General features: G+C 34.5%; 1 protein-coding gene across 6 annotated transcripts in view; it reads left to right on the top strand.

The window, feature by feature from the left end:
- The window catches only part of arhgap42b (Rho GTPase activating protein 42b), a 313,806-nt gene that overhangs the window by 227,977 nt on the left and 61,487 nt on the right, over positions 1-24,342 (top strand). For all 6 annotated transcript variants that reach the window (XM_030151784.1, XM_030151783.1, XM_030151782.1 and 3 more), the window contains exons 5-7: positions 14,687-14,788; positions 15,033-15,143; positions 20,841-20,945. In XM_030151784.1, the coding sequence (XP_030007644.1) occupies positions 14,687-14,788; positions 15,033-15,143; positions 20,841-20,945 (318 nt within the window). The remainder of the gene's footprint in view (positions 1-14,686; positions 14,789-15,032; positions 15,144-20,840; positions 20,946-24,342) is intronic.

Genomic DNA, 24,342 nt, shown 5'->3' with positions numbered 1-24,342 from the left:
AAAGCTCAGAGTAAATTCAAAGGTTAAAACAGAGAAAACGGGAAAAAAAGTCACTTTTCAGCAAAATATATCATTAACTGAAGCATCTATAGTTATATAGTCTATAGTAAAAATTGTTAGACCGCCCTTATTTTCTTCAGTTTCTTGTTCATTTTAATGCCTGGTACAACTAAAGGTACATTTGTTTGGACAAATATAATGGTAATAACACAAATAGCTCATAAGAGTTTAATTTCAGAGCTGATATCTATCCATTTTCCATGGTTTTCTTCATAATAATCAAAATCATTTCAGTTCTTACATCAATATCTATGGCATTGTACTGACAAAAACAGTGCTTTTAGGCATTCCATGTTTTCTTTTCTGTCTGTTTTAGTCACATGATACACACAGGAGTTAGCACTTGATTGCATAACCATTATTTTCGATGACTTTTCATGGTCTAATAATTTTTTCCACGACTGTATATGATCAATACATTAAATATAGGAAAATACCTGATTTTCACTCGAAAAATGCAGAATATAAAGGATTATTTTGTAATAAATGGTGACAAATCACTTGTTATGTTAAATATAGACAAAAATCTCATTTGGGAACTACCACAAAAGTAGCACTGGGTCTTTATGGGTTAATTAATAATAATAATAATAATGGATTGGATTTATATAGCGCCTTTCTAGACACCCAAAGCGCTTTACATTATTGACCCATTATTCATTCGCGCTCACATTCTCACTCTGGTGGTGTTAAACTACATCTGTAGCCACAGTTGCCCTGGGGCAGACTGACAGAAGCGTGGCTGCCATTTTGCGCCTACGGCCCCTCCGACCCCCACCGAACATTCATACACCAGTGTGGGTGGCACTGGAGGCAAGGAGGGTGAAGTGTCTTGCCCAAGGACACAACGGACTGACTAGGACAGAGCGGGATTCGAACCGCCAACCCTTCGGTTATTGGACGACCCAGTCTACCACCTGAACCATGGCCGCCCCAAGTAATGTTAAATTAACCAGCAAATAATGGCTTGTTTATGCATATCACAATATTATAGAATATGAACTGATATGTTACTTGAACAGACACATCAGTAAATGATACCTGACACATTAGTGATTTCAGAGCTGATATTTATCCATTTTCTATGTTTTCTTGATAATAACCAAAATCACTTCAGTTCTTACATCAATATCTATGTCATTGTACTGACAAAAACAGTGCTTTTAGACATTCCATGTTTTCTTTTCTGTCTGTTTTAGTCACATGATACACACAGGGGTTAGCACTTGATTGCATAACTGTTGTTTTTGGTGACTTTTGATGGTCTAATAATTTTTTCCACGACTGTATGATTAAATACTAGGGCTGCAGGATGTGGTGAAAACATCATATTTCCGTTTTCATGGGTTTTTTACTTGGAACATGCACAGTTTACCCATTTAGAGACGTCCACTAATACATACAAATATGAATCATCATAAAAAAATAATTCTTACATGGATTATCATGTATAAGTCAAGTTGTTAAGTTTCAAGGTCTTCCACGTCAATGCCAATATGTCAGAGAAATTTCTTTTTACATTCAGTTTTGTGTACTTTCTAAAGCTTTAATGGTTTATGTGACGTGAGGAAAAGACCTTTGAATAACATGAATCAGAATAAGGATGTGGATGAGTGTTTTGTGTTGTTTCTGCTTTCCCTTTGTTGTCTTCCAGGTCTACTTATAATCACTATTATTAATACCACTATCAGACTTTCTCTTCTCATGTACTTTCTGTCCTCTTTTGATGTTTTCCGTGCCTGTCGTGTGATGATGCTGTTGATATTTTCTTATTGTCGATGTTTTTTCCATTTCTGTCTCTCATTTCTTCTTTGTTGTTTGCTTTGTTATTTCATTACGATGTCTCATACTGAAAAGAAAAAAATAATAATAACACAAAATACAGAAACATGCGTGACACATTCATAATGTGAATTTTAGATTTTGCACCAGGCAGATCTGACTGATTTAGAATTAGAATTACAACTGCCTTTATTTGCTTTTTTAAAGAGCACAATGACATTTAAAGGACTCTCCTACTGTGCAATATATTAAAAGAACATGCATGTATAAGTAAATCTAAAATACTAAAAGAAATACTAAGAAACAGAATTAGAATGAACTTTACTGCCAATACATTTTCACCTATAAGGAATTTAGGTGCAATTGGATAAAACTGTATATAAAAAGTAGCATATATTTAGAAAAAAAGAAACACATGAAAAAATTAAATGGAAAATATACAGGAATGTACGAAATGTGCAATAATGTGTAGTGAGAAATAACAGATTTTATATTAATCCATAAAGACCTAGTGGTACTTTTGTGGCAGTTCCCAAATATTTTTTTCTCTATATCTAACCTTTCTTAATTGATTTATCACCATTTATTGTAATATTATCCTCTTTAATTTGAGCTTTTTCAGTGTAATTCATATATTTTCCTTTATTTAATTCACTGATCATATAGATGTTCATTAAATCGCAGAGTAAATTCAAAGGTTATTGAAGAATAGGTGACTTTTTCAGCGAATATATCATTAACTGAACATAAACTAAGTGTCTCCGTCCACTGGCATCGATCCAATGCCATGAGTTTTACGGGTGAATCGATGTTGTAGAAGATGACAGTGTTTCCATGGTAACTATGGAGCCTCTAAACATCCAAATGGGTCATATCTGATGACCATGAAAAGATGAAAAACTGCATTTTACACCAATTATTTACATGTATTGATAGAATTTAGTGGATCAACAGGGATTAAACAGTTTAGATCAGTAGATGGTTTAGTTGCTGGTGGAGGTTTGGGTCTTTATGGGTTAAGGCTGAACAGATGGATATGAACGAACAGTACAGTATGTATTAGAACAGTGAATAATACTAAAATATAGTCAGTAAACTATATTATAAAAGCCTAGTGACCTCTGTGTGCATGTGTGCGTGTGGGAATGTCTGTCTTGGGATTCACACAAAATCCACAAACAGCTGACTGCTGCAGTTTGTCATACGTATGTATTTTTGGTCAAGGAACAGACTAGTGAAAACGGCAAGTTGATAGGACCAGTATTTTTGGAGATATTACTAATTTTGGAACACAATAGCCTTATAATCACATTGCTATACCCAGAATGCTTTGGTGGTGACTGCTGGACAAATGCAGCACAGCATGCATGAATACACAACAGCATAAAAACTACCACATCTAGAACCTGTGGATCCCCAAAGGATCCACAGGTAATAGTAGCAAGTGGTTCCAGGCACAACAAACCCCGCCCCTCATACATATTGTAGCTTATTTTGGCATCGATCCAGCTGATGTCACCATGTCTATGCATGTGCTGATGTCAGCATATCAGTTGCCTCCATATAGGTGCCAAGTTTGAAATAAATTGAAACAAAATTGATGTTTCTATAGACATGTGAAATCTTGCCCATTATAAGTAAATGGGAGAAAAAAAAGATGTAAAAAATTAATAAAAAAATTGAACTTTGACCTACTTTTCCCAAAATGTAACCACATCTATTCTGGGTCACTGGCAATCTAAAAACCAAATTTGGTAGGAATTCAACCAACAGTTTTGCTGCTACAGACATTTGAAATTTCGCCCATTATAAGTAAATGGGGAAAAAAAGTTTTGAAAAATTCATAAAAAATTTTAACTTTGACCTACTGTTCCCAAAATGTAACGAGATCTATTCTGGGTCACTGGCCATATATAAACCCAATTTGGTATGAATTCAACCAGTAGTGTTGCTGCTACAGACATTTGAAATTTCACCCATTGTAAGTAAATGGAAGAGGAAAAAACATAAAAAATTAATAAAAAAATTGAACTTTGACCTACTTTTCCCAAAATGTAACCACATCTATTCAGGGTCACTGGCCACATATAAACCAAATTTGGTATGAATTCAACCAATAGTTTTGCTGCTACAGACATTTGAAATTTCACCCATTATAAGTAAATGGGGGAAAAATAAGATTTAAAAAAGTCATTAAAATTTTGAACTTTGACCTACTCTTCCCAAAATGTAATGAGGTCTATTCTGGGTCACTGGCAATCTGTAAACCCAATTTGGTATGAATTCAACCAATAGTTTTGCTGCTACAGACATTTGAAATTTCACCTTTTATGAGTAAATGGGGAAAAAAAAAACACATTTTATTAAAAATTCATTAAAAATTTTAAGTTTGACCTACTTTTCCCAAAATATAATCAGATCTTTTTTTGCATCACTGGCCATGTATAAACCAAATTTGGTATGCATTCAACCCATAGTTTTCCAGCTACAGACATTTGAAATTTCACCCAAATGGGGGAAAAAAGATGTAAAAAAAAAAAAAAAAAAAAAAATTTTTTTTTTTTTTTTTTTTTTTGACTTTGACCAACTGTTCCCAAAATGTAATGAGATCTATTCTGGGTCACTGGCCACATATAAACCAAATTTGGTATGAATTCATCCAATAGTTTTGCTGCTACAGACATTTGAAATTTTGCTCATTATAAGTAAATGAGGAAAAATAAGATTTAAAAAAATTCATTAAAAATTTGAACTTTGACGTACTGTTCCCAAAATGTAATAAGATCTACTCTTAGTCACTGGCCATTTATAAACCAAATTTGGTATGAATTCAACCAATAGTTTTGCCACTAGAGTGTTAGCAAACAAACAAACTGAACCAAAAACAGTACCCCTCGCCCCTCCTTCGGGGGGCGTAGTAACAATAAAATAATCCTCCTAACCTTTTAAACTACAGATTTTTGCCATTATATTACCACACAATACAATTACAATCCCATTTTACTGCGCAATCCTTCATAATAACCATCAGAGATGAAACGCTTCCTTTAAATATATTTAATTAAAACACTGTCCGTCTCTTCCCGCGGCGCTAACATTAGCAATTAGCAAACTCCCCCATTTCACAGCTGGTATCAAAACGCTTTTAACCGCAACATAAGACGGGCCGGTTTGACATTCCACAACAGAGGAATCTGCATCAGAATATTCTCTTCCTGCATCTGATTTATTCATGAGCGTGAACAAAGCAATCAGATGAATAAATCTCCCGAGCGGTGGGTTCATGTGTGTTTTGTGCACTACTGAGCGTTGGGGAGTGCTCGGGCTTTATCCATTCCCAGCCAGCTGATTACTCCCGGGCGCTTGGCATTAGTTTGTGTCTGAAACTCCCAACTCATGTGCTCGAGGGTATATATCTATCCACATCTATGTCCTCTGCCGCCACGTGTTGGACTTCAAAGCCTTTCGCCTGATGCGCTATCTTCTACTCGAGTAGAGAGAGTCTTTGCAATTTAAATGGCTGGTATTCAGCTCTGATTGCACAAACATATCCACAGGGGTGTGTCGGTGTGAGGCGGGGGTGGGTGTGCGCACGCCACATGGACGAAGCAACAAACACCTGGTATTCTGCGAGGGTATCATTATGGCGGCGCCGGTTTATACACGTCCTGCCCAGATCAAAAACAAAACAGGACACTTTTTTGGTGACTTAATCAGGCTGACTCTGCCTCAGATCCTCAGCAGCTCTGAGTCACTCCCCACACTCTGGAAGTGCGAAAGGCTTCCACCAGACTCACCCAAGCAGTTTAGTTTTGTTATTTCTTCTATATTTGAGGAGTTTTGTGGCAGGCTTACACTGGTCAGCAGTACTGGGAGATTCCTGCTGTGACTGCGGGGCTCGACTAAAACCCAAAGCTCTTAATTTAATGCGATCCCTAGTGTGTGTGTGTGTGTGTGTGTGTGTTTTTCTTTTTTTTTGCAGCGTTTGTGTGTTGTTTTGTGTTTGTGTCGGTATTTTCCCCTGGGCTTCGGTCGTATGCGTGCTCGCAAAATAATGTCACGTCAACAGCGCTCGCGAAGGCACAAACACTCACCTCGTGTTTGTTCTCTTATAAAAATCACTGCATCCTTGTGGGAAATTTATTTCCTGTCAGCGTGATATCGTATTTAATCATATGTTTAATTTCCTATCCACTTGTTTATTTTCCTCCTCATTTCTGAATAGCAGCGTATACACAATTGATTTTTTTCCATCTATCTCTTGAAAATATAATTCCTGGGTGAGACATGACAAGAAAGAGGGAAATAAGAGGCTTCTACGTGAAATTATCTATTGATTTTTTTTTTTTCTTTCGTTTGCATACGTGTTGTAATAGTATTGTGTGATGGTTACAGTGTTTTGCAGCGATTATCCCCATTTTCGCTTAACCCACTTGTAGACTATTGTTGCAAATTAGCCTCAGTATTCCACTGTTTTTGTAATGAGGTGCTGTTGAATCTACATATGTTACCTGATTATCTATGAGCCCTGACCTTCATGGATCGATCATCTATCTATCTATCTATCTATCTATCTATCTATCTATCTATCTATCTATCTATCTATCTATCTATCTATCTATCTATCTATCTATCTATCTATCTATCTATCTATCTATCTATCTATCTATCTATCTATCTATCTATCTATCTATCTATCTAATTAGAACTAAAATTCAGGCAGTAAGAGGTTTTGTTTTGTTTTGGATTGTTGACTGGAATTACTGATCAATAGCAGGATCAGGAAGAATCAGGAAGAACAGCAACTGATGTTTCAGTTGCTAATGGGGATCTTAATAAAAGAAATGAAATGAAATAAATGAAATTGGAGAATTTGTTTAATCATTTCATGCATGTTGTACAGTCATTGAAGCGTCAATTAAAACCACATTATTTGCAATAATTAATCCAAACTAATGGCATTAATAGTAGTGTATAGCACTGCACCTTAATTACCACATGGACTGATGAATCAAATCAGTTATAAATCCACTGTTTATGAAGATGTTTATGCAAAACATGAGTTTTACCATTAATCCATATGCAGTTGTGTATCTCACTCCAAATAGGAACTGAATCCATTTGGACTTGTTCGATTGTCCATGTTTTGCAAATATTCATGCATGAAAGGGTTAATTACTATTACGCCAATTAAGTCAATTATACCTAATGTCACTCATTTGCATCATATTTATTGCAGGTGCTATATTCAAATTAAGAATCACCACTTAATTAAGGATCAGCATCAAAGCAGCAACACAAATATGTGTGTGTGTGTGTACATATATATATATATATATATATATATATATATATATAAAATTGTAAATACATTCAGGCACTTTTGTTTTGTTGACTGAAATAACTGATCAATAGCAGTAACAATAAAAGGGATTGGAAAATGTGTTTAACCCTTTCATTCATGCTGTACAGTAGTAGTGTATAATACTGCTATACTTTAATTACCACATGGATTACCTGATGCCTCCATGTTTTGCACTGATTCATGCATGAAAGGGTTAATTACTATTATGCCAATTAAGTCAATTATACCTAACGTCACTCATTTGCATCATATTTAAAGCAGGTGCTATATTCAAATTAGGAATTTCCACTTGATTGAAGATCAGCATCAAAGCAACAACACTAATATGTATTTTTTCATATATAATTGTAAATAAATTCAGGCAGTTTTATTATTATTATTATTTTTTGTTTGTTTTGTTTTGTTTTATTTTGTTTTGTTGACTGGAATAACTGATCAATAGTAGCATCAATAAAAGGGATTTGAAAACGTGTTTAACCCTTTCATTCATGCTGTACAGTAGTAGTGTATAGTACTGCTATACCTTAATTACCACATATCTGATAATTAATGCTTTTGTTATTTTAATGCATTTAATATGGATGAACCAAATCAGTCATAAATCCACTGTTTATGAAGATGTTTATGCAAAACATGAATTTTACCACTAATCCATATTCAGTTGTGTATCTCACTCAAAATAATAACTGAATCCATTTGGACTTGTCTGATTGTCCATGTTTTGCAATGATTTATGTATGAAAGGGTTAATTACTATAATGACAATTAAGTCAATTATACCTAGTGTCACGCATTTGCATCATATTTATTGCAGGTGCCATATTCAAATTAAGAATTACCACTTGATTTAGGATCTGCATCAAAGAAACAACACAAATATGTATATATATGTTATATATAATTGCAAATAAATTCAGGCCATTTTGTTTTTTTTTTTTATTTTGTTTTGTTTTGTTGACTCTAATAACTGATCAACAATAGCATCAATAAAAGGGATTGGAAAACGTGTTTAACCCTTTCATTCATGCTGTACAGTAGTAGTGTATAGTACTGCTATACCTTAATTACCACATGGATTACCTGATAATTAATGCTTTTATGTATTTTAAAACATTTAATACTGATGATCCAAATCAGTCATAAATCCACTGTTCATGAAGATGTTTATGCAAAACATGAGTTTTACCATTAATCCATATGCAGTTGTGTATCTCACTCAAAATAACAAACAGAATCCATTTGGACTTGTCTCATTGTCCGTGTTTCGCAATAATTCATGCATGAAAGAGTTAATGACTATTATGCCAGTTAAGTCAATTATACCTAATGTCACTCATTTGCATCATAGTTATTGCAGGTGCTATATTCAAATTAAGAACCACCACTTAACTTAGAAGCAACACACAAATATTATTCTTTTTTTATGCTGGAATTGTAAACATATTTAGGCGATAAGAGGTTATTGACGCAGAACACCACCCGAGGTCATATCAGTAGCCGGTAGATTAGACTTGCTAAATTTCAGGGCCATGGGAATAAAAACAAACAAGCAGGATACGGTTACGTTTCCTCACACTTTTGCACCTCCTCCTTCTCCTTCATCCTCCTCCCTCTCTCCACTCCTCTCTCTTTTATGAATGTTTGCATAGCGAGATGGGCATTAAGTGGTGGAGGTCAGACTTGCTGATGAGACACTTGAACGCACCGTCACAGGCAGGTCCTCTCTGCTTCAGCGAAGTTTGATTAAGGCCTGTGAAGTGAATCGTTTTGGGGTGAAATGTTCAATCTCTTAGTCCATATGTTGTATAGACCAAGGGCATCTGGCGTGAGGAGCCCATTTCCGTTGCCTTTTTTTTTTTTTTTTTTCTTTTACATCTGAGCCTTCTGGGGCTCGTCGGCTGCATCTTGAAACTATAGAGCTTGACTTGTCTTCGCAGGTGGAGCATAACAAGGGAAAAGAAAATGCAGACAGCATCCAGCCGGGAGCCGTCTGCCACGCTGCCACGTGCATTAAGCTATAGATGATTTACACGCTTCTGTATTTGTGCTGTGAACTTCCATCCTCAGCTGGGGGGCACAGAATTATGACATGTAATTTTCAGAAGGCCTATTGACAATGCATGGCCCTTATTGACCACCGGCATGTCTCCTGATCATTACACCGTCATATGGCATTTTTATGACCTGTAATATTCTATTGACAGGAATATGAAATGACATGGAGTGAATGGAAAGGGGGAAAATGTAGTTAGACTTCCACCTAGTGGCAGCTCAGTCACACACCCACACATGCAGAAAAGTTCAGCTTCTCATCTTTGGGAAGTTTTATTAAAGTGTTGTTACCACTTACCAATAAAATATCACATTTTTAAAGGGTCACATACAGTCTACTGTGATCCCAAGTGGGTCAGACCAGTAAAATAACAACATAATAACCGATAAATAATGTCAACTCCAAACTTTTCTCAGTTTCGGAGTAAAAAAAACAGTTATGAAATTGTTTACATCTGCAAATGATCCTTTAAAAAATGTGAATAACCTGAGATTTCTTAACCTTTTATCAGGCAAGTGGCTATTTATTTCTGCGTATATTACAAGACAGTGACAGCAACAGTTCCAGTGAGTCAACAAACTCAGGTCCAATGTGGTCTACAGGGTCTGTAAGGTCCACCTCTGCATGAACAGTGAGTGGACCTGCTTTGTTAGGTACCATGAAGTAATGGTACTAATGTAAGGAATGATGTTCAAAGGGATCATGTGGACGTTTGTTCTAAATGTGATGTTCTAATGTTCTAAAATACATGTGTTTTTCTTGGAATTTTTTATACATACTTCTTAGATTTTTTTTTTTTTTTTGTACTTATGGGTAAGGAACCAAATATGGTAACTTCATTGAATGGGATTTTTTTTACATAACAGTAAAAAAAAACTGATAAATTTCACAAAAACTAATAAAGTCTTGTTAAGTCCTCCAACAACATACTAAGGTTTAAACTTGAAATTATGAATGTCAGAGAATTAGATTTCAGTAGTTAATTTATTAATTTATGTGTTTTATTTATTTATTATTTTAATTTATTAAATTAATGTATTAATTTATTTATCACTTTCGGTACAAGTGCCCGAAAAAGGGATAAGGAAAAAAGTGCAATATTAATAATGTTATGTCTTCATCATTTACAACGTACAGATCACAGTGGATCTAGAATGGCACAAAACATTTAACATTTAAACATTTTGTGCAATTCTACATTTTTACACTGAAAGAAAGAGAAAAATGTGGAGTTGTCATGTTATTTCTTTATTTAAGGATCCCCATTAGTCTCGACCAAAGCACTTGAATTCTTCTAATGTTCTAAATGTGATGTTCTAATGTTCTAAAATACATATTCCTTTCATTTTACATGTGTTTTTCTTGGATTTTTATATATACTTCTTAGAATTTTTTTTTTGTTTGTTTGTTTGTTTTTTTCCACTCATGGGGAAGGAACCAAATATGGTAACTTCACTGACCTTGATATTTTTACATATGAATAAAAAACTTTTGAAAAATTTCACAAAAGTAATGAAGTCTTTTATGTCCTCCAATAACACAGTAAGTTTGAAATAATGAATTTCAGACTATTTGATTTCAGTAATTAATTAATTTATTCATTTTACTTGTTTCTATAATTATATTATTATTTATCTTTATTATTTTTAATTTATTGAATTTATTGATTTACTTCTTTCAGTACAAGTGCCCTAATAAAGGGTTCAGAAAAAAAAGTGCAATATTAATAATATTAATAATGTTATGTCTTCATCATTTACAACGTACAGATCACAGTGGATCCACAATGGCACAAAACATTAAATTTGTATTTGTAATTTTCTTGTGTATTTATTTATTTAGTTACAGGACTGTTATGTATTGGCATTAGCTGCAAAGAACAAGATGCATGCACCAGATTTAGCAGAAAAGCTAATTTCTGTCTGTTGTCCTGGACAAACGATGAACATAATAAAACATTACAGATTACGAAGTACTAATATACTGGAAGAAAACCATGAAACATGATATAGGAAAGGTTGCTCAGACTGAAGGGTTTCAGCCAAGTACATAAAAAGGGGCTTATGTTCTAAAAGTACAATAACATTTCCTAGAATAAGAATAAGGTATAAAAGAAAGAAGAGGAGAGAAAAAAAGAGGGAGAAGAATAAATACATAAATAGATAAAAAGGCTAATTGTACAATAGAAAACCAGATGTAGAAGAAATAGGCGTAATATTGTCAAAATTGTACCCTTTTTTCTTGAGAAATTTCAGGTTGTGCATGGTTGTTCAACACTTTTGTGTAATTTTAATTTTACACTAAAAGGAAGAAGAAAAATGTTGAGTTGTCATGTTATTTCTTTATTTCTTTTTTTAAGGGTCCCCATTAGTCTCTACCAAAGCACAGACTATTCTTCCTGAGGTTCATTCCCAAAATTAAAGTACTACCATTTTTACAAAGCACATAGACAGAAAAAAAAAAACTAAACTAAACATAGTTACATTAATTTAGCATTGTTTCATTATCGATTACAGATTTCTTAAGACATAATTACTTCTCAATATAAAAATATTACACCTTATACATGTACAAAGCACATAATAGAGGGTATGCACATACGTCACTTCCCCCCTGGGCCACGCTCCTCTTAAGTCAGACTGAGTGGGAAAAACCAACCTGTTTAACATGACGGAGTATAGCAGTAAACACAGCCAGACCGGGAAAATGTGAAATATGAAATTAAATTAAGGACAGTTGGACTGGACATGGATCTGTACGAGCTACCAAAGAACAGGTGGTCCATGATCTTTTCTATTTTTCATGGAGTTACCAAAATGTTCACTCAGCTGGACACCATGTGTTTAATGTTAGAAGCAAAGAAACATGTATTTACTGATATACTGTGAGAAAACTATGAAATAAATGCTGATAATGGGATGTTTTCTCACATTTTACCATACCTGCATGGATATAATATGCAAAAAAAAAAACAAAAAAACTTTTTGTCAAACAATCACATTTTTTTACACTCAAACATGTTAGTGCAGATCAGGTTTATCTAGAACAGCAAAGTTACAGTAATGGTATAAATTGCAGTTTATGGGATGATGCATAAGTGTCCACTGTGTTGGCTGATATGGAACTAAAACAACAAAATCCATAAATATACAAGAGAACAGCTTTGAACAGCTGTCCACTGTAGTGACTACTGTGCATGAAAGGGTTAGTCTTACTTATTGAATTAATTTATGTGCATAGTTCATTTCATTTATTTATTCATTCCAGACTAAAGGATTGCATAGTCTTATTTATATGTATACTTTTTGTTGTACCACCAAGAAAATGGCATTTTAATATCACTGTATAATGTACAGCTACAATAAAGATTCTCTTCTAAATTTAAATGCATGACTACATCTGATATAGCAGCTTATTCTGCAGCTAATTTATGTGAAAGTTTTCCTAAAATACTTCATTACAGTGTTTTTTTTCCAACATCTTCCACATTCACAGCATAAGAATATATCCCCCTAAACTAAAAAACTAGTAAAGCAATGAACAAACAACTACCCCTGTCTGATAAATGAATTAACTACAATAAGAATATATCTCCTGTTCGGTTTATTGGTTTATTCACTCTAGTTTTTTGTCTTGAAAATTGTCTTCAGGAAGGCTCTTAAATCAGATTTCTAATTCTTCCACCCATTGGATTTTTGTGTTAATGTAGCTGTATTTGCAATATTAACCCTTTCATGCATAGTGGTCGCTACAGTGGACAGCTGTTCAAAGGTGTTTTCTTGTATATTCATGGATTTTGTTATTTTAGTTCCATATCAGCCAACACATTGGACACTTATCCATCATCCCGTACACAGCAATTCATACCCCTGCTAATTGTTATTAGACTGTAATTAACATGGGTTATTTTTTGTTGCTTTTTTAAACAAAAAGTTGTGAGAAAACATCAGATTGGGAGCATTAAACATGTTTTTATTTCATAGTTTTCGCACAGTATATCAGTAAATACTGTTTTTTTGCCTCTGAAATTGAACGTATGGTATCCAGGTGAGTGGACATTTTTGTAACTCCATGAAAAAATAGGTTAATAAAAAAAATTCAATCGTTTTTTTTTTTTGTTTTTTTTTTCATGCCCAAAGAGGATTAAAAATCACTCTGGAAAAAAAAAATCTTGATTAAGGGTCTCATAATTCATGCATGAAAGGGTTCAACTTTAGTAGTATTTGATAGATATTCAGGCACTTTTCTTTTATCTTTGTGCTTGTTTTGTTCACTTATTTTAAGATTAAGATATCCATTACTGTCTGAATTGGGAAATTACTCATGGGTAATGGTAAACACAAGTAATACAATTATAATACAACACTACAGGGTGGGGAAGCAAAATTTACAATATTTTGAGGCAGGGATTGAAAGACAGTGTATGACCAATTAGTTTATTGAAAGTCATGAGAATTTATTTGCCACAAGAAAACTGACAGAATAGAAAATGTTTTTATTCTATGTGTCCTCCTTCTTTCTCAATAACTGCCTTCACACGCTTCCTGAAACTTGCGCAAGTGTTCCTCAAATATTCGGGTGACAACTTCTCCCATTCTTCTTTAATAGTATCTTTAAGAAAGTCGACATTGCTGTGTGATGTTCTATTGGTAGCATGTTCTAAAACGCCCCAAATAGCAGAATCCAGACGGTTTAGATCTGGGCTAGAAGGCGGCCATAAACATGATTCCCAAAAATTGCTAAAGTTGGATTTGTTGCTGTTGTCCACAAGTGTTTTGGTGTTCTTGTGTAAGATTTGAACTTCAAATCATATTTTACTGCATTTCTAACGCTCTTGTTGTCTACCTCAAGTTCAATTGCCATTTTTCTCATGGATTTGGTTGGATCCTTTAGGATTTTGGATTTGAGAGCTTTAATAAAAGCTTTGGTATGTTTTTTTGTTGCTTCCTCCACTTCCAGACTTTCTCGTAATAGTTTTGCTCATAGTCATTCTCTTCTTTCCATTATAAACAGTCTTTATGGACACTCCAACTATTTTTGAAATCTCCTTTGGTGTGACGAGTGCATTCAGCAAATCACACACTCTTTGACGTTCGCTTTCCTGATTACTCATATGGGCGAAAGTTTCTGAAAAGGTATGGATAATAGTGTTAGGTATGATTATGACATCAGTATATGTTTGGTTTCAAAACAATTGACGTAGTGCCTGCTGAGAAAAAACAACTAAATGTTCATTGTAAATTTTGCTTCCCCACCCTGTACTTGTCCAAACAAATGTACCTTTAGTTGTAGCAGGCATTAAAATGAACAAGAAACTGAAGAAAAAACAAGGGTTTGGTCTAATAATTTTTTCCCGCGACTGTGTTTTCCATGTTGATATCACTGCTAACTTCAAGCCTTTTCTGTGTCTTTTTGGATTCCTATAGGAGGGGAAGAAGAAATTTGATAAGGAGACAGAAAAATACTACTCGACACTGGAGAGACACCTCAACTTGTCATCCCGAAAGAAGGAAACCTATCTGCAGGAGGTAAGGATCGAAAAACAACACCCCAGCCCCGGTGTGGCTTTGAATAATGCCGTTTCATGGTCGGCTGGGTGTCTCCTGAAACTAAAGCTGCTGTTTGTGCACAGTTCTTTACTCATTACCCCTCCTGCACACACTGTTTCCAGGCCGCGATCTAAGTATTAACTTTCTGTCCACATTCTGCTCTACCTTCGATGACCCCTGGCTTTGTTCCACCACTAACCCGGGTTTGTTTCCTCATTCTCAGGCCGACACTCAGATTGATAAGGAGCGACAACTCTTTTACGACGCCTCCCTCGAGTACGTCTTCAAAATACAGGAAGTGCAAGAAAAAAAGAAATTTGAGTTTGTCGAGCCGGTAAGAAAGTCAGTTTTAAGTATTCCTGCGCTCAGTGGAAACTAAATGCTTATTGAAAATGCAGTAATTGCTCTTTGTTTGAAGTATATATTTAGTTGAAAGATTGGTCTAAGTGCCGCATGGTGTGAAGTATTTTTGTTCTTGACGCTAATGGAAATGACTTTTTAAACGTCTGTGTATCGTTTCGCTTAAATCAAACTCGCACAGTTATGCATCTCTCACAGTTTAACAGGTGCACTTACATATTCCACACATTTATCGTATTCTTTACAAGTTTTCTGCACTTAAGTTGAAGCGAAATTAGATAAAGTTGCTGTTGTCAAATACAAGGAGACAAAGTGAAAATCTGCTTTAACCCATAAAGGCCCAAATAGTTACCAGCAATCAGAAGTATCTACTGATCTAAACTGTTTAATACCTGTTTATCTATTAATCCTATCAATCCATGTAAATAATTGGTGTACAATACAGTTTGTCATCTTTTCATGGTCATCGGATATAACCCATTTGGACATTCAGAGGCTCCGTAGTTACCATGGAAACACCATCATCTTCTATAACATTGACTCACCAGTAAAACCCATGGAGTTGGATCAATGACAGTGGACGGAAACACTTGGTTTATGTTCAATTACTGATAGATTTTACTGAAAAAGTCACTTTTTCTTCAGTTTTGATATAATAACCTTTGCATTTACTCTAAGATTTAATGAACATCTATACAATCAGTGAATTAAATACGGGAAAATACATGATTTAAACTGAAAAAACTCAAATTAAAGTGATGACCCAGTTGGACGTTAGGAGGCTCCGTAGTGAATGTGGAAACACTAGCACCTTTTTCACAACACTTCTGTTTAGGGGTGTTAGAAAATATCGGTTCTGCAATATATCGCGATATTTCATTTCACAATACTGTATCAATATTTTTAGGTATTTATTCAAATGCAGATAAGGCGGAGGTTCATTTTGGTTTTTTGGTTTTCTTTATTGTTTATATTTTATGTACTACTATTTAACACTGTTTTAGTAAATAATGGTTATTTTTTAAGCATCCTGAAAGCACTTTGTAGTGTCTGAGAGGCAGATGTGAGTTCCTTTGGAAACCAGGAGAATTAGAAAAATGTTGTGATATACCATTAGATCCTGTTCTGATGTAATAAAAATGTGTTTAGTATTTGTACATATTTCTGGTGTAATTCAATTCTTCCAGGAAATAATCTTTAAAAAAAAAAAAGTATCATGATATATCATGATATATTGTATTGTGATTTGTATCATATCGCCAGATTCTTGCCAATACACAACCCTACTTCAGTTACCAGAATATTTCAACTTTATTCCGGAATGACGTCTGTGTAAACAAAATGCTGGGATCATTTGGTTCCACCTTTATCGCAGCTCTGTTACACCTCTGGAGATAGTAACAGATCCGTGATAAAGGTGGAATCATGATTCCAGAACGCTATGTAAAAGGAACACCTCTTGTTCTGCAACCAAGGTGTGACATTTTGATGACATATTGCATGTACGACCCCCACGCCGGGGGGATTTAAAAATGAGCGTGGGTCGTGTACAGTAAACAAACATATCAATATGACCAAAAAGATGTTGAACTGGGGAGACGAAGAGATCCGCCAGCTGTCGTCACTTCGGGCGGAGGACTCTATCCATGCTAACATTTATGGAACAGTGAAAGACGGGCCAACTCTGATGAAGTTGGCGACACCAGTATGCTCAGGGTATTTCTGATGCGCAAGGTATACATAACACTATACGCTGTGCTGCGTCACTGCCCCTTTGATTCCGGAACGTAGGTCCGCTGTGGAAATCAGTCAATGGTGGAAAAAAGGTGGGATCACCATCTCACCTTTTTTCCGGGATCTTTGCATAAAAGTAGCTGATGTCATCTTCTATAACATTGATTAACCAGTAAAACCCGATCAATGACCATAGTTGTAGATGCTTGTTTTTATGTTCAATAAGTGATATTTTAGCTGAAAAAGTCACTTTTTCTTCAGTTTTCTTTGTTTACGATGTGCCGTACTTCCCGGACTATAAGCCATACCTGACTATAAGCCACACCCACCCCGTCTCCAGCGTCTCACCATCAATTCATTGATGCCAAGCTTACGTGCAGCAGCTCTATTTCCTTCTTTGTCAGCCGGATCGATCGTTAGCTCAGAAAGCATAAATTAGTTGCATCATTTAAGAGCCACAGGTTCACAGTGTGTGGAAAAAAGTAGCGGCTTATAAACCGGAAAGAACGGTTTATAAGCTATCGACTCAGTTAAACATAGGAAAATACCTGATTTTCACTCAAAAACCACAAAATGCAGAGGATAATATTATAATGAATGGTGATACATCACTTAAAAAAAGTTATTAAAAGAGAAAAAAACTATTTTAGAACTGCCACAAAAGTAGCACTGGGTCTTTATGGGTTAAACACCACCGCCTTTCATTAAGGTGGAGTCAATTCTAACATCCTTAACGTGGAAGTTACCAGGAAACATTAAGTTCTGAAGGTGTGAAATATCTTGGAACGTGAGATGGGAGTAAAGTGGTTGTTTTTAAAAGCCCCCCCACTCCCATTTGTTTACACCCACTGGCAGCTCATCCACAAACCAGGCCAGACATGTAAATCTCCAAGCCCCAGGTAGTGCTGGGTAAAAAAGAAAAGAAGAAAAAATGACAAGGCTCAACCTTGCCTGTGATGAATCTGGGCAGAGATAAGATGGCTCATCCTTGAACATTTGATATACCAGGCCTCATCCTAGAAATCAAATCAGTGGTTGTGTCTGAGGATTTGACTGAGAGCAGCTCTATGTTTGTGGGATCCTTCATGCTTCAAGATGGGATCAGTCTTTCCTTCCAACAATTCTGTGTTACTGTGTTAAACCCAAAGTCAAATCAATATCTACCAACTATGAAGAATCACAATTTTTTTAAAACTTCCTTTTTTTTTCTTTTTTTTCCTTTTTTTTTTGAGGGGGGGGGGGGGGTGTTCTTATATTTGATATCCAGTGAGTGCATGGACTGTATTTAATTTTGTTAGACATTAATTGTTTTACAAAGTAGAATCTTGTTTAATAGGAATTTAATTAGTTTTTAGCAGAGAATGAAGTAAGTACATCATAATTAAAAGTTTATTCAAAAAGTGTATATTCATTACTATTTTACTCTTAAAGCAGATGCTCTCCTTTCATAATCCTTTCTTCATTAATTATGTTAAATTAAGCCATGGTTGGAAATCTATATGATAAAAGGCAAGTCGACTCTTTGTGTGTGTGTCTCGGGTATCAGACAAAATCTGTACAGAGCTGACTGCTGCAGTTTGGCATATTTATGTATTTTTGGTCAAGGAACAGACCACCGAAAACGGCAAGTTGATAGGACCAAGATTTTGAGAGATATTAGTAATTTTGGAATACAATAGCCTTACAATCACGTTGCTCTGCCCAGAATTATAGAATCATCACTGAAGTGGCCTACCTAGCAACAGATAAACAATAGGGCCACAATGCCATGGTGTCAAATTTCATGTGCAGAAACAGACATGCCAGCTGAGAGGTTATTCAACTGAAAATGCCAATGGAATTTACCAGGAAAGTAAAGGAATGAACTAGATCGGAAAATCTAGAACCGGGGTGTCAAACTCATTTTCGTCCGAGGGCCAGATTCAGCCCAATTTAATCTGAAGTGGGCCGGACCAGTAAAATAATAGCATGATAAATAATGACAACTCCAAATTGTTTTAGTGCAAAAAATGACATTCAATTATGTCAGTATTTACGTTTACAAACTATCCAAACAAACAGGATGTGAATATTCTGACAAAAAGGAAATTTGTTAAGAAATAAGTACAATTTTATCAATGTTATGCCTCAACTTATCATTTATACAAATGCATTACAGATCAGATCTACGAAGGCACAAAACTTTTAGTAACAGGCAGAATATTGTTAAAATTGCACTTAATTTTCTTTAGACATTTCAGGTTGTTCATATTTGTTCAGGTTATTCACATTTTATTGTGAAAGGATAGTTTGTTAATCTAAACATTTTCATAATTTAATGTTTTTTTGTACTAAATCAAAGAGAAAAAAATGGTGTTGTCATTATTTATACGTTATTATGATATTATTTTTGAATTTGATGCCCTAACTTGCACTTTGCAAATTCATCCCAGGGGCCGGATTGGAACCTTTGGCGGGCTGGTTTTGGCCCCCGGGCTGCATGTTTAACACCTGTGATCTAGAACTTGTGTTCCCCATGGGTCAACACACTAGTATAACTTATTTTTTATGTTTTACATGAACTCAGGTTCAATGTGTATTGTTTGTCAAGTGGTGAGGAAATGAAGTCAATGCTGAAGTAAAGTGTAATACCGCAGATGGCCAGTAGATGCTGACTGGCTCCCCATAGACTTGCATTGAAATTCTATATAAAATACAGGCTAGTAATTTCTTTCATTTGAATTCCCCATTAAGTGTTCGAGTTTCTGTAGAGAGCCCATATGATTTTTTCACAAAAATCCTTCATATATCTTCAGAAATATTCAATACCTTTCCTCAGTTCTGCTAAAGTGGCAACAGTTTGTAAGGCTATCAACCGTTAGCTTAGAAGTAGAGTTAGCTAGTATAAAAACCAACCAACTCTCAGCAAACTACAAGTTCTAGGCCTTTATCCTGTAAGTGGTGTTTATTCTTATACTCTTTAAGTGCTTATGTGCTTGTGCTCATGTTTTTGTTCAGTTGTTTGTTGTTAGCTAACACCATTTTTGAACTAGCAAATGTCTCAGTAGCGTATGTCGGTGTTAATAATCTGTTTAGACTTCTTTTTGTAGAAGAATCAGATAATTTTTTTTTCTATGAAAAAGCTTAAGAGCTCTTCAGGATTTTAATATTTTTCTTCTTTTTCCGCTACTGTGGTAACAGAACACTAGCTAGTGTTAGCATAGAAATGGCGCTAATTAACAAGCTAATGAACAAACAAAGGACTCCTGTTACACAAGCTTGTGTCTAAAAAGTAATTAGACCATATCCATCAAGCAGTGTTGATTATTTTTTAATCTTTAAGTCTTTTTATTTATTTATTTATTTTTACAGTTGATCATTGACATTAGCTATGCTGATTTCTAAATTATCAACTCTCTTGGTTTCCTACATTAATAATAATGTGTACACTGATAATAATGTATACACTGATTTTGTAGTAAATCAGATCATTTATTTCCATTTTTTTTTTCTCTTTTTCTATTTTCAGACACATTCCTTCTGTTTATTCTTATTTATGCGAATCACTAATTTATCTATTTATCTTTATTTATCAAGAATAAATCACATTTTTACAATCATTTTATGAGAAGAGCTAAAAATATTTCATTGCGTCTTTGTGGGTAACAGTCTTTTAGCTTAGAAATGGTTTTAGCTAACACAAACCTTCAGATGGTTCCCAGCACGTAACGTAGATATCCATAGAGTCATATTTACTCTTGCATGTCAAACCTTTAAAGCGAATTAATAATAATCCTTTTCAAATGCTAATGTATTAGAAATAAATAGCTATAAATAGGCGTCACTTCCACACACTGGTTTTGTGTTAAATAAAAGGTTTTGTCTAATATGATTTAGAAATATGCATTGTCTTGTTTATTAACCATGTAAATCACTCTTACACATTGCTCCTCCACAGCTCCTGGCTTTTCTTCAGGGTTTGTTTACATTCTACCATGAAGGATATGAGCTGGCTCATGAATTTGAGCCGTACAAACAGCAGCTCCAGTTCAACCTACAGAACGTAAGTCTCAGCACCTCGGGGGTTGTGCACAAAGCCAACCATCCACATAATCAGATTCTGCAGCTTATCATACCCTGATAGAACAAGTAGAGCTTTCGCAAATGGATAGCTGGATGAATACATAAATGAGTCCTACGGCTGCACAGAGGATCGATTTTTTTTTTTTTTTTTTTTTTTCTTTCAAAGTGTTGTGTTGGAAGCAGTTACTGCAGGCTGCTGTGTCACCTAAGTAGGCAGTAAAACTCCAGCTGATGTCCTGGCCCTTCTTACATCAACACGACTCCTCCAATCGTACCCAGAGAGTCCACAATCTCTCTGACCTAAAGTGTCATCACCGTTGCCCTGACGGTTTTCACTCTCTTAGCCTTTCACCGTGTCCTCACAACCAGAAGATCTAATAGTGCAGGAGGTGAGGTTGTCCAGGCTTATCTCTAATGGTGGACATGGAAAGGCTTCAGACTGGTGTTTGATAGCAGAAAAAAAAAGGTTATCAACAACAGTAGGGACTGTATCAGAGCAGCAGGTATTGTTTATGTTTGTAATCAATTAATATATTGATTATTTTCTGCAAAGCCATTAACCCTTTCATGCACAGTGGTCACTACAGTGAACAGCTATTCTCCAGCTGTTCTCTTGTATATTCATGGATTTTGTTGTTTTACGTGCATATCAACCAACACAGTGGATACTTATGCACCATCCCATAACACACTGCAATTCATACCGTTACTGTAACATTCCTGTTCTTGATAAACCTGATCCGCAGCAACATATTTGAGTGTAAATCAATTGCTATTTGTTATTAGACTGTAATTAACAGTTTGTTTTTTTTTAAGTTGTTGTGTTTTGTTGTTTTTTGCATATTATTTGAGTGAGTAATAACTACTATTATAGTATGTTAAAATGTGAGAAAGCATCAAATTAGCAACATTTAAAAAACATTTATTTCATAGTTTTCACACAGTATGACGGTAAATACATGTTTCTTTGCTTCAAAAATTAAACGCATGGTGTCCAGCTGAATGGACATTTTTGTAACTCCATGAAAAATAGGTTCATTTAAAAAAAAAAAAAAAAATCAATCCCATTGTTTTTTTTCATGCCTAATGAGGAATAAAAACACTCAGGAAAAAAAATTATTAAGGTTCTCATAATTCATACATGAAAGGGTTAAGCAGTTCTTTGAATAAGTGATTTTTTTTTTTCTTTTTAGTCAAAATTTTCTGGTTTATTTGTTACTTTTATGTTATATGCTAACATAAACGTAACAAATAAACCAGAATTGTTTTACTAAAACAAAACAAAACGATAGATAGATAGATAGATAGATAGATAGATAGATAGATAGATAGATAGATAGATAGATAGATAGATAGATAGATAGATAGATAGATAGATAGATTCTCAAAAACAGAGGTACCAGCTTGTACTTAAAAGGGTACAAACGCTTGTCGCTGGGGGTGTACTTTTTTGAGAGACATTTCTGTACCCTTTCGAAATGGTCTATTTTTGTACCTTAAGTACTTTACATAGAAAGAAAATTCTTGTATAGATGATAATGCCATGATGTTTAAAGTTTGAACCGGTGGCCTAATTGAGAAAAAAAAAAAAAATTGCCAAAAATTGGCAAGCTACGACATCAAGACATGGAGGTGTGAATGAAAATTTGATAAAACAGAGATTATGGCAAATAATTCATTGAGCTAACTGGGCTATTGAATTAAAACACAAATTATTATTAAATATAATATAGAGTAATTACAATAGGATATATAATAAATAATGCACTAAGCCTAATATTTTAACTATAATTAGTCCTACTGTTCAGTTCTCCTAGCCTATAGTCTATTCTCATGGTCTACACACATTTTTTAATGCTGCAGGGTACCTTATAGCACAAATTTGTACTTTACATAACTTTGGACCCTTTTTCATAGTCTAAAGGTGCAATTCTGGCCTCCTAAAGATGAATATTGTACTTTTGAAAGAACATTCTTAAAAAATTTTCTTATAGGTACATAAATGTTCTGATCTCATACCTCTATTTTTGAGAGTGTAGATAGATAGATAGATAGATAGATAGATAGATAGATAGATAGATAGATAGATAGATAGATAGATAGATAGATAGATAGATAGATAGATAGATAGATGAGCCAGTGTATCTGTGTTAGAGGGGTACATCAACTTAAAAATGTCTTCTTCAATTTGTGCATTTAAAAGAATGTATAAATCCACAATAATAAGAAAATATAGAACATTATCTGAATAAGTGAATATTTCATTTCATTTGTTAAGATCCCCAGTAGCAACTGATGATTCAGTTGCTATTCTTCCTGGGGTCTCCTCAATATTACATTACAATTTTAATTATTTTCCATTAATCTTACACCATTCACGCCCACACACACACACACACACACACACACACAAACAGGACAGAACATATACAACAGCCCAATGCAATTAAAATAAATAAACAAACAAAATAAGTACTATATATTTGTACTCTTTCACCAACTAATAGCTGTCTGATACAAATCATAAGACATCTTTCAATATTAGCGACACTCATTCCATTTTATGCCTGCTGTGTAAACAAAAAAAGTTTTAATTTCTTTTGAAAACATTTTCTATTGTCATCCAACAACAAAAACCCTGGCAATCCATTCCATGCAACCGTGGCCTGATAAAAAACAGTTTGCTGTAACTGATTTGTTCTGCCTAGAGGTAGAGCATCAGGTCTTGTACAATAATTATGTTGATCCGCAAAAAATGACAGTTTTATGTGAATAATTTCTGGGAGAATGATAGTAAAAAATATTTCAATCTAGATTTTACAGTTAACCATGTCAAAGTGTTGTGCATTGTGGTTCCAATAGTTCCGTATGGGCAACCTAAAACAATTCTAGTTATAACACGGGTCAACACCAGATTTATTGTTTAAGTTTTTTGAGCTGATTTAGGATAATTTTGGTGTGCTGAATCCAAAAATCACATTAATTTTGTTCAATCAGGTCAACTTTCTGAACTATGCTACATATTGGCTTTTTAACATTTTTGCTTCCATTTATGGGCATTTTCACATCATATGATACAAAATTCTTTCATATTTCTTGCAATAAACGAGTTCTGAAGATTTTACTTTTGCCAATTTATGATTAATGTTTTTTTTTTTAACCCTTTTATGCATACTGGTCACTACAGTGGACAGCTATTCTATAGCTGCTCTCTTGTATATTCATGGATTTTGTTGTTCTTTTGATTGTTTTTTTTCTTTTCTTTTTTTTTACACATATCTTTATTAAAGTTTTAAGACACTACATATCTTTTCTGACATGAATTGGTAACATTATGTAGATCTCTCCTGAGCATAAACCCCCCAGAATCACAAGCC

This window comes from Sphaeramia orbicularis, chromosome 13, assembly GCF_902148855.1.
Source record: "Sphaeramia orbicularis chromosome 13, fSphaOr1.1, whole genome shotgun sequence".
Taxonomy (NCBI): Eukaryota; Metazoa; Chordata; class Actinopteri; order Kurtiformes; family Apogonidae; genus Sphaeramia; species Sphaeramia orbicularis.
This window is presented reverse-complemented; position numbering and strand designations above follow the sequence as displayed.